General features: G+C 40.7%; 1 protein-coding gene across 3 annotated transcripts; it reads right to left on the bottom strand.

The window, feature by feature from the left end:
• Positions 1-3146: 3146 nt before the first annotated feature.
• LOC106578562 (syntaxin-12) lies at positions 3147-9227 on the bottom strand. Of its 3 annotated transcripts, none has more exons than XM_014157552.2 (10): positions 9106-9227; positions 7974-8128; positions 7451-7520; positions 6142-6235; positions 5624-5761; positions 5416-5462; positions 5226-5331; positions 4739-4811; positions 4495-4577; positions 3147-3816 (listed from the first exon to the last, which is right to left on the bottom strand). In XM_014157552.2, the coding sequence occupies exons 2-10, from the start codon at positions 8071-8073 to the stop codon at positions 3724-3726; spliced, it is 804 nt and encodes a 267-aa protein (XP_014013027.1). In that variant the 5' UTR covers positions 8074-8128; positions 9106-9227; the 3' UTR covers positions 3147-3723. The 3 variants fall into 3 exon arrangements, with proteins under 3 accessions (XP_014013027.1, XP_014013037.1, XP_014013034.1); XM_014157562.2 differs by having other exon boundaries at positions 5416-5459; XM_014157559.2 differs by lacking the exon at positions 9106-9227 and adding an exon at positions 8292-9005.
• Positions 9228-10805: the final 1578 nt, after the last annotated feature.

Raw genomic sequence — 10805 nt, 5'->3', positions numbered from 1 at the left:
GGAAACATTACTTGTGTCATGCACAAAGTAGATGTCCTAACCAACTTGCCAAAACTCTAGTTTGTTAACAAGAAATTTGTGGAGTGGTTGAAAAACGAATTTTAATGACTCCAACCTAAGTGTATGTAAACTTACAACTTCAACTGTATCTTCCAATGGTGCAACTGCTGTCGGCATCTAAAGATTATCCAATTTGAAAAAATGCTTGGATTTCACTTATTATTGATATCTACATAGCACATTGATGTGAATCACACTGCTGCTCTCTCATTTAGCTATTTGCGCCTTACGGATTGTGGTTGTTGTGGATGGCTGTTCACAAATCTAAATGTGTATTTGAACCCAATAATGGTTGAATACAAGAAGTTTAAGCTACCTATCAATCCCTGTTTTTGAAACCAATGGACTGCGTTCTTGCAACAGCTGCATAGTGCGGATCCCAACCTATAGAATAAAAGTGGGGATTTTATTGCTCAATCTAATTCATGCTGATAAAACAAATAAATCCATAGGCCTAATGGACACATGCTCAAACTTGCACACTTTTGATAGACTTAAAGTGGCAATCTGTAGTTGCTACATCCATTTTTTGATTTATCAATCATTTTTATATCATGGATGGTCAGTCTTTGCATCCATAGCTCTGTCTATTAATCACTGAGTGGTTACATTTCTGCAGGCCCATCCCTCAGCTTTTTACCAAAACAGAGGCGGGGCTACCATGTTGTTATTGTTTCATCTGTGGATTTGCCCTTTAAACAGCTGTATATTATCAAGATATCAAAGTGTCACCAACAAAAAGGTAAACAATAGGCCTATAGCAAATGCAGCATATGGCATTCTTTTTTCCACAGGTAAATAGCACTTTTCAGTAGTGCTCAAAGCATGCCGTTCCATGTGCGCAGTATTTATTTTTCAACTCAAATCAATGAGCCCAATCAGTCCTCCATGACAACAAAATCATAAACAACAGAGTAGGGCTGGCTAATAAGTCCTTAGTTTTGGGGTCATGCTCAGGTAAAACAATTAGGCTAATCTATACTTCCATATTTCAATGTCCTATTTTTGAAGAGTAAGGGGTATAACATTTATTGGAATGTCTGTAATTCTGATGTACTTTGGTTTTTAATGTAAAGCTATATATAATTTAATCATATTATTATATGTAGTAGAAAGCGATGGGTTAGAAGAAGCCTACATAACCAACCCATAAATAGGGCTAGGCGCTAGCGGGACACCTGTCGACAACTTCTGGTGAAATTGGAGGCCGCACAATTCAAATAAATAATCATAAAAATTATGGTTGGTTAAAATCTTAAATGATTGTTAATCTAACTGCATTGTCCGATTTACAATAGGCTTTATAGCGAAAGCATACCATGCGATTGTTTGAGGACGGTGCCCCACATCAAAATATTTTTCAACCAGCACATAAAATCACAAATAGCGATTAAATATTCAATTACTTTTTTTAAATCTTCCTCTGATTTGCAATCCGAAGGGTCCCAGCTACAACACGCATGGTTGTTTTGTTTGATAAAATCCTTCTTTATATCCCAAAAAGTTTAGTTGGCGCCATCGATTTGAGTAATCCACTCGTTCAACAGGAGAGAAAGGAATCCAAAAAGCTACCGCTAAACTTTGTTAAAACAAGTCAGAATATGTTTCTATTTAATCATCAGGTACCCTAAAATGTAATTAAACTATAATATTTCATACGGAAAGAAGTATGTTCAATAGGAAAGTAAAATTAGCAGGTTCGTGTCCTCTTCGTCGCGCGTGCACAGACTGATTTCCAACTCTGACTCCCAGTACCAAAACTCAAAATTATTCCTCATTTGGGAAGAAACAAGCCTGAAACCTTGAACAAAGACTGTTGACATCTAGTGGAAGCCAAAGGAATTGCAATCTGTGAGCTGGAATTGCATATGCCCCATAGCTTTCCATTGTAAGAGCATGGGCTCTCAAAAGAAAAAAAATTCTGGTTGGTTTTTCTTTGGATTTTCTCCTACCATATCAATTGTGTTAGAGTCTAATACATTATCTTTAACATTTCTACAAACTTCAAAGTGTTTTCTATCCAATGGTACCAATTATATGCATATCCTGGCTTCTCAGCCTGAGTAACAGGCATTTGGGCACGTCAGTCAGACAGGAAGTGGAGAAAAATAGACCCTAGCCTTAAGATGTTTTAGATTAAATTTAACATCCATTTATGGCCATCTATGTAAACTTTAACATTGATTTATCCTGAAATAGATGTCCTTTTTGTCTTCTTCTAATGCGTCTTAAGGGGAATGTAATCAGATTATATTACTGAGTTTGGGTAATCCAAAAGTTGTGTTACTGATTACAATTTGACAGGTAACTAGTAACTGTAACAGATTACATTTAGAAAGTAACCTACCCAACCCTGACGGTAATTATACCTCTCATCTCATGGAACAGTAATTCCATTACAGGGAGTAACTCCAGGTCCACAGGTGAAGGGTTTGGGGCGTGCACCTGTAGGTGTAAAAATTATTTTAATAATGACAGTTGCCTTGTGGAGAATGTATCTTATAGTCCTAGGAGAGTCTGGGGACTATTGGTCGCGAGTTAGCTGTCTTGCTGAGTGGCTTTTAATACAGGTTTCCCCCACCCTGGCGGCCATTGACTGTAAGGCTGGTGCCACAGCTGGAATCAGCAGGTCACTAGAATTGGGACAAGACCTGGAAAGGCAACACCCGTTGGTAATAGACCTGGAGCAGGAGTAAACTAGGCTAGCTCACTAATCACAAGGGAGAGGTATGAGTCGAGCATGACAGTCTCCACAATAACCGTCATCACCGCTTCAAATCACCATGACAGTATCATGGGAAATGATCTCTAACCTTGTGCATATTTAGCAGGACAGTGTCTTATAAACATATGGTAAACATGTTTTGTTAAGGTACCAATATGTTAACCAACCTACCACACATCATCAATACTACATGCAAAATTGCAAAACTACTACGTTCTTTAGTATATCTTGACTTGTTAGATAACTAAATAAAAGCATGGTAGACTACATGGTTCTTGTGTAACCTTATACGTTTACCTCATAATACCGGCATAACAGCGCCATCTTGTGGAAAGTACATAGCCATGCGTGACACAGTCGGGACTCTTTGCACAGTTGATTTTATTAATGAAAGTGAGCATAATAATAATAATCATAATAATCATTGTAATAATACAAACATTTTGTTTGTTGTTTGTGTGCTATCAAAGGAATCCTCCTTATCTCAACTACATCATGTCCTTGTGGTAATACTATAGACTATAAGACATCTGGAAAAGAATCAGACATTCACAACATGAAGAGAATAGGGAGGCAGAAAATAAACCATATCAAGCCGTACCCATGGCATTTATATACATACAAACTTGTGCAACATTGCATTAGATCAGACATATTCTAACACTGATGACAGAGATTTACATTTCTGACATGGAAGTAAGTGCAGGGCTGTGTTAGAACAGTTAGTATATAATATATACAGATGGGGAATAGAATTTATACAATCTATTCCTTATGCCTCTGTCTATATCTTGCTTGAAAGCACGCACGCACACCCCCACGCACACCCGCGCCCCCAAACATACACATTCACTCACTCAGACGTTCCATTGGAAGCCATTCTAGGCTGTCAGTGCGATGTGCCATTAAAATCCTTCCCCGATGCTCTTCCTGTCCTCTCATTTGATGGCCTGCCAAATGATGATAGCCAGGACGGTGACCACCAGAGACACTACCATGGCCAGCATACACATCCTCTTACGGGACTTCCTCTACAGAGGGAGGGAGCACAAACAGGCCGTGATTTGTGACTGGAAATAATCATTTGTTCTTAACTGACTCGCCTGGTTAAATGAAGGACGCTGATCATCGACAGAGTGTTCGGACTGATCTACAAATCAAACACGGCCCATGTTGTGATGGTGTTGATACCTGGTAGTAGGGCTGACACAATCGTCGTATAATTGTGTAACCGACAACTATGGACAATAACCAAAACTATTGTCAGAATGGTCTTAATACGTTCATTTTAGGAGGAGGGATTCAACTTTATTTTCATGTAGAAATAGTTTACCCAATAGCAGTTTCTCATTATTACATGAAGAGGGTAAAGTTATTTTACAAGCAGAACGGCACGTTTGGGAGGAAAAGCTTCCTTTCCAAAAGTTCCAAATGGTCAAAACCATTCGTTTTTGAGACAGGGGTATCACCAAAGCTGTGTTGTATTCATTAGGTATAAAAACAACATTAGGTATATTCTCCGTTAGTCAGCACCTCTACACTAAATAATTTTCTCTGGGTGTGCACCAGCTCATGCTTTTTATTAGACTAGTATTCATTAGGTATGCTATAGCTAATTTTCAAAGATGCATTATAAGCTCAAACATTTTTCAACAAAAATGACAATTGTGACAATAATGGTGGTCATTCCATGATTGTCACAGCCCTACCTGGTAGTAGGCGGCCCTTTGGAGCTGTCCGGTCCCTCTGTCTACATGGACCTCTGCACTCTCCACGTTAGCCTCAATGCTGTCTGTGAAACAGAGAGGAGAGGAGACACAGTGAAGGGCAGGGTCACAGGAGCCAGGACTGATACAGTATCAGATGGAATTCTAAACCATCACAGACAGCAACCTTCTGAACCAGCATGTTATCAAACCAGAGAGGGAGAAATTTCATTTCACGTCTACTAACCGATCATCTCTCCCTGGTCGTGGATCATCACTGCCAGGTCCTTAAAGATCTGGTTTACATCCATGATGTCAGACTGGAGGGAGAAAATCACCACCAGGGTTAGTTAGGCTGAAGTCCAAATAGAACCCTACCCCTTACCCCATTCCTGTCAGATTTACAGGAGTGGCTATACTCGGGAATAGGGGCTAAGGGCCAGGCTATAGGAGGACAGGCTCTGTGTAATTGCTGGAATGGAATAAATGGAACGGTATCAAACATGTGGTTTCCATATGTTTGACGTGTTTGATACCGTTCCATTTATTCCATTCCAGCCATTACACAGAGCCCGTCCTCCTATATCTCCTCCCACCAGCCTCCGCTGACTAGAGAGTTTGGGCAAAGGGTTGATTTGGAGTTCAACAATATGCCAAATGGCTAAAATGTAAATGTAATGTGGCTCTGTGATTCCTGTATGCAATGTGAGTGGAGCTGGTAGCTGGGTGAGTACCTCTAGCTGCCTGATGTTGGTCTCTCTCTCCTTGATGACCTCCAGGTCCTCCTCTGTGACCTCTGGCTCCTCCAGCTGCTGGGTCTGACTCCAGTCATCATCATCTCTACACACACACACCTTTGTTACAACTTAACATTTTTATTCTAACAGTATATTTGATAGGATTCTACCTCCACTGTGTACCTACCTTTCAAATGTCACAAGTTGTTCATCGACGTTCCCCTCATCTTCCTGCTGAAATAAAAACAAACCCATCATTGAAACACTCTCATTCACATTGCATTACACTAATCAGTCATCATACTGTAATATGACAATGAATTTCTAATAACACTATTGGTGAGTGACTATGACAGGCGGCTAATTCTAGGCCAATGAGAAAGCAGGGTGTTTACTGTGAGGCGGGACCCGGCCCGGGCCCTGGCCACTGATTCCCTCTCCTTCTCGGCCGCCCGTCGCTGGACTGCCTGGAAGTTGTTGAGCGCTGCAGAGAAGTCATTCATCAGTCGGTCCTTCTGGATCTTCTGCTGTCTCTGGAAGGATCAATCACACAATACAGTAAAGTAGATTAGAGTAGAGTAGAGTAGTGTAGAGTAGAGTACAGCAAAGTAGAGCAAAGTACAGTACAGTAGAATAGAATAGATTCAGTAGAATATACTGTCTGGTGAGATGTCCTCGCCAGAGTTAGATATGATTTACACATTTGGGTTATTAGATATGATATACTGTATCAGGAAACAGAACACAAGAATATCAACATACAGTTAGTTAAAATGTTAGCATTAGTAGGACTTGTATGTAGCCTGGACCCAGATATGCTTACACAAACAAATCTGGGACCAGTCCATAGATGTGGAATTCTTCCTTAAAACTATAGAAATATACAGTATCTATGCATATAACTCCCACCCACCTGTTCAGAGGGAGGGAGAGGCATGGAGCCCAGATCTTTCAGGTGTCTGTTGGTCTCTTTGGCCAGCTGGTTGGTGTAGTGCTGTACCTGTTGACTGTGAGTAGCAAACACACAAACATACAGTTGAAGTCGGATGTTTACATACACCTTAGACAAATACATTTAAACTCAGTTTCTTTAACAATTCCTGACATTTAATCCGAGTAAAAAGTCCCGGTCTTAGGTCAGTTAGGATCACCACTTTATTTTAAGAATGTGAAATGTCAGAAAAATAGTAGAGACACTGATTTATTTCAGCTTTAATTTCTTTCATCACATTCCCAGTGGGTCAGAAGTTTCCATACACTCAATTAGTATTTGGTAGCATTGCCTTTAAATTGTTGAACTTGGGTCAAACGTGTCGGGTAGCCTCCACAAGCTTCCCACAATAAGTTGGGTGAATTTTGGCCCACTCCACCTGACAAAGCTGGTGTAACAGAGTCAGGTTTGTAGGCCGCCTTGCTCGCACACGCTTTTTCAGTTCTGCCCACACATTTTATATAGGTTTGAGGTCAGGGCTTTGTGATGGCCACTCCAATACCTTGACTTTGTTGTCCTTAAGCCATTTTGCCACAACTTTGGAAGTATGCTTGGGGTCATTGTCCATTTGGAAGACCCATTTGCAACCAAGCTTTAACTTCCTGACTGATGTCTTGAGATGTTACTTCAATATATCCACATAATGTTCCTCCCTCATGATGCCATCTATTTTGTGAAGTGCACCAGTCCCTCCTGCAGCAAAGCACCCCCACAACATGATGCTGCCACCCCCGTGCTTCACGGTTGGGATGGTGTTCTTCGGCTTGCAAGCCTCCCTCTTTTTCCTCCAGACATAACGATGGTCATTATGGCCAAACAGTTATAGTTTTGTTTCATCAGACCAGAGGACATTTCTCCAAAAAGTAGGATCTTTGTCCCCATGTGCAGTTGCAAACCATAGTCTGGCTTTTTTATGGCGGTTTTAGAGCAGTGGCTTCTTCCTTGCTGAGCGGCCTTTCAGGTTATGTCGATATAGGACTCGTTTTACTGTGGATATAGATACTTCTGTACCCGTTTCCTCCAGCATCTTCACAAGGTCCTCTGCTGTTGTTCTGGGATTGATTTGCACTTTTCGCACCAAAGTACAGTCATCTCGACTTCAACTGTATTTATTTCATTAGTGATGCTCTTGCTGTCCCCATCAGTGGTGGAAAAGACTAACTGTTGATTCAGTCAATTAAGTGTTAGTAGTTACTGAGTAGTAGTCAGCATTAGTGTCAGTAGTACTCACAGTCTGTCCTGCAGCTCTGGGGTCTCTTGTCTCGTCCCCATCTGGTACAGCATGTTTTTGATTTGCCCAGCTGTATAGCAAAACAAAAAAACTGTGAGGTGAGCTGAACTAAGAGAAGGGGGAACTGAGAAAGCAGATAGAACAACTCTTCTCTCTCTTTATCCCTCTTTCTTTCTCTCTCTCTCTCTAAATAGAGCACTATATACTGTAGGCATACTCAGCCTATTCTTGTCTCAGAAGTCCCTCTTTTTGACTTCAGACATCTCTGCCTAATATTAGTTCATTCCAGAGAGGAGATCAGAAGTAGGTGGAAGACACAAATAGACCCAAAACATCAAGCCTAGACATATGTGTGATAGTAAGTTGTCCAAAGTGTGGGCATCTGGTGTTAGGGTAGGTTATAGAATAGAATGTGCCTACTTTAATATACCATATAGGGAAATGTGCATTGCAACAAGGTGTCACTCGCAGCAGTAGAACACTGGGTTCTGTCACTGTCTTGTTCATTTCACCACTCACTCACTGTTCAGTGTGATTTTCTGGATGTTGACACTGCATGTCTGGGTGAGGTTGCTGAAGTCTCGCGGCTGCGTGTGGTAGCTGTCTGTTCTCCCGTATGACATCCTGGCTCCTTGCGTCTGTCACACTCCGTAGTGGGAACTGAATTGTTGGACACACCTGTCATACAGTCACAAATATTCAAACAAGCACCATTATCAGATTGCATATAATATCATCACTTGAAGCTACATAATACTAAGTAAGGTTTGAAAGACAGAAATAGTTGTGGTTTATCCTCCATCCGACCACATGGGTGGGCTATAATATATCGACAACTTACAGTGCACATTGCCGCATAGGCTAGGCCACATTTCTTCATGAACGCAGGTTGTTTACAATCGGAGCGAAGGTTCGGCAGGCACCAGAGCAGACTGTAGGCTGGTTATCCATGTGCACATAACAAAAATACCCGTCTATTTGGCGCGCTACTTCATTATAATGGCCCAGATAACAGTAGTTTGCTGTTGCAAAAAATATCCCAGAAATTGTATTTAGCGGGTCAACCATGACCAAGATATGAGGTCATGTTGTTATCATTTAAACTGATTATGAATTAGACAATTCTGTGAGCTGCTCATTTTATGATTGTAGGCTATAGTATAGCCCAATTGAACATGAATGACTATTTAAGAACAGCCTCGGTCTAACACTATTATTCATCCATAACATCTGAAATCTCGGCAAAAAATATTAAGTGACAGCGACAAGACTGCATGACATTCATTTTTTTTTTTATAGAGAGCCCTCAGTCAGTATGACATGCTCATATAGGCTATTGGGTTCAATGGGTTGTATAGCCTATAGGCCACTAGCATAATTAAAATCGAAAGGCAGAAGACAAGCAATTCAACTTAATTAAGAAAACAGCTACACTTTGCATCCTGTTAGAAACAATTGTAACCAGTTCCATATTATGTGTTGAACGCGGTAGATACAACGTAGCCTATCCAATTAAATCACTGACAGTTAGGGCACTGGCAGTCGCAACGTAGCCTACTTTCTGGGTGGTTTTACCAGTGTAGACAATCAATATAAATTTGTTTTCTACTTACATCTGTAAAATGGTTGATAAAATATTATGATAAAACCCTTACTTTCCAATGGGATTGCAGTATAATGCGTCGTTTCCAGTTTATGTCTCTGTGTTATGAGATTTCTTTAAGACCGAGCCCATAATGCGACGTCACAGTATTTCAGCATGCGCATGTCATTGTGTCAAAATCGCTACTCGGCTCATATTCTGAGGCAGCAGACAAAAACTCATAAACTGAAACAACATACTAGATCTGTACTACATAGGTAAAATAGCCACTTCGGGTCAAGTGTATCCCTATAGAAAAGTAACCCATTTTATGAATTCTGATTTGTTTATGTTAGGTTATAGGCTACTTTCTCTGTTGATGACAGATTCGTATCTCTGCTGGTTCATTATTATCAAGCCACTATGAGCAACATCCGTCAGTCAGTCCTAAAATCTAGGTCAACATAACTAACCATAGAATAACTAAGCTTTTTGGTTTAATAGAGGCCAGCAATAGTAGGCTGCCCTGTGCCTGTCCCATGACTTTCACACTGCTTCTTATAATGGATCCCTAAGGCTGCTGCACTGAGCTTCACTCACATGACCAGCCGGTGTCAGGCCCATTAGTAGGGCATGAACAGATTAAGTGGGTAGGATGTTGCAACATGGTCTCAGAGCATTTCGTATTATTCTGTACGTAAATCGGTGACATTACATTTAGTCAAAACGCAAGCCGAGATCTACCGCTGACTTTTTAAATCATGACATAAAAAACGTAGGCCTATGCAACATTAACCAATTAAAAACAGTACTGTAGCAATGAGGTTTGTGCAGTAGGCTATAGGCCCAATACATTATCACTGCGTATTGGCTATGCTGGAATTACCCTGCCAAAGTTGTTATTCTCAGACCATTTAGAAGAAAAAAAACAGGTAGATGATCACACTGGTAATGGATAATTTGTTGTATTACTCGTGAAGCGCCGCTAAGTGAGCATCATTTTTTTATTTTTATTTAACCTTATTTAACTAGGCAAGTCAGTTAAGAACACATTCATATTTACAATGACGGCCTAGGAACAGTAGGTTAACTGCCTTGTTCAGGGGCAGAACGATAATATATATTTTTTTATTCGACTGATGGCCTACATCTGATGGTCAGTCTGAGGGAGGGAGGGACCAGCGGTGAGACTGCCTCTCACTTGACTCATTGTCCCTCCACCTTCCTTCCCTCTGCTGAGAAAAGAGGACACAGTCTTCCAGCTGATGGCGAAACTCAAGTCACACTGCATTATTTCTGCCTCATGCACCAATTCATGTTGTTACTCCTATGTCCAGAGAAAGATATTAAAAGAGACAAGTTGATCGGAACACTTCGCTATACTCGTTCATTGCAGCTGCAGTACTGTTTGTAGCGTTTGGAAGTAGGGAGAACGCACATTTAATGGCTTATAGCGGTTTTGAACAAAGTATTGACAGTGCTGAATAACAACTTAAACATGAACTTACACATAAAAACAGCAGCCCTTTGCTGTAGTCATTCTCTCTCTAGTCATGGTCTTAAAAGTTTTTAAATCTCAGTATCAACATTGCTGTGCATTCAATGCTTCTTTATTCCAGTAATGTGAGCCATCTGATTGGCCAGCTGTAGGCCTATAGATACACTGCTAGGTAGGCGGAGTTCTACCTTCAAACACATGAAATGGTTAAACATGGGAACACTTTGCCTTCCCGGTGCTTGGGCAACAGCGCGAAACAAAAACAAAAAATCATC

The sequence above is a fragment of the Salmo salar genome, chromosome ssa02, assembly GCF_905237065.1.
Source record: "Salmo salar chromosome ssa02, Ssal_v3.1, whole genome shotgun sequence".
NCBI classification, from domain to species: Eukaryota; Metazoa; Chordata; class Actinopteri; order Salmoniformes; family Salmonidae; genus Salmo; species Salmo salar.
The sequence above is the reverse complement of the archived record's forward strand: the minus strand, read 5'-3'. Positions and strand labels throughout refer to the sequence as shown.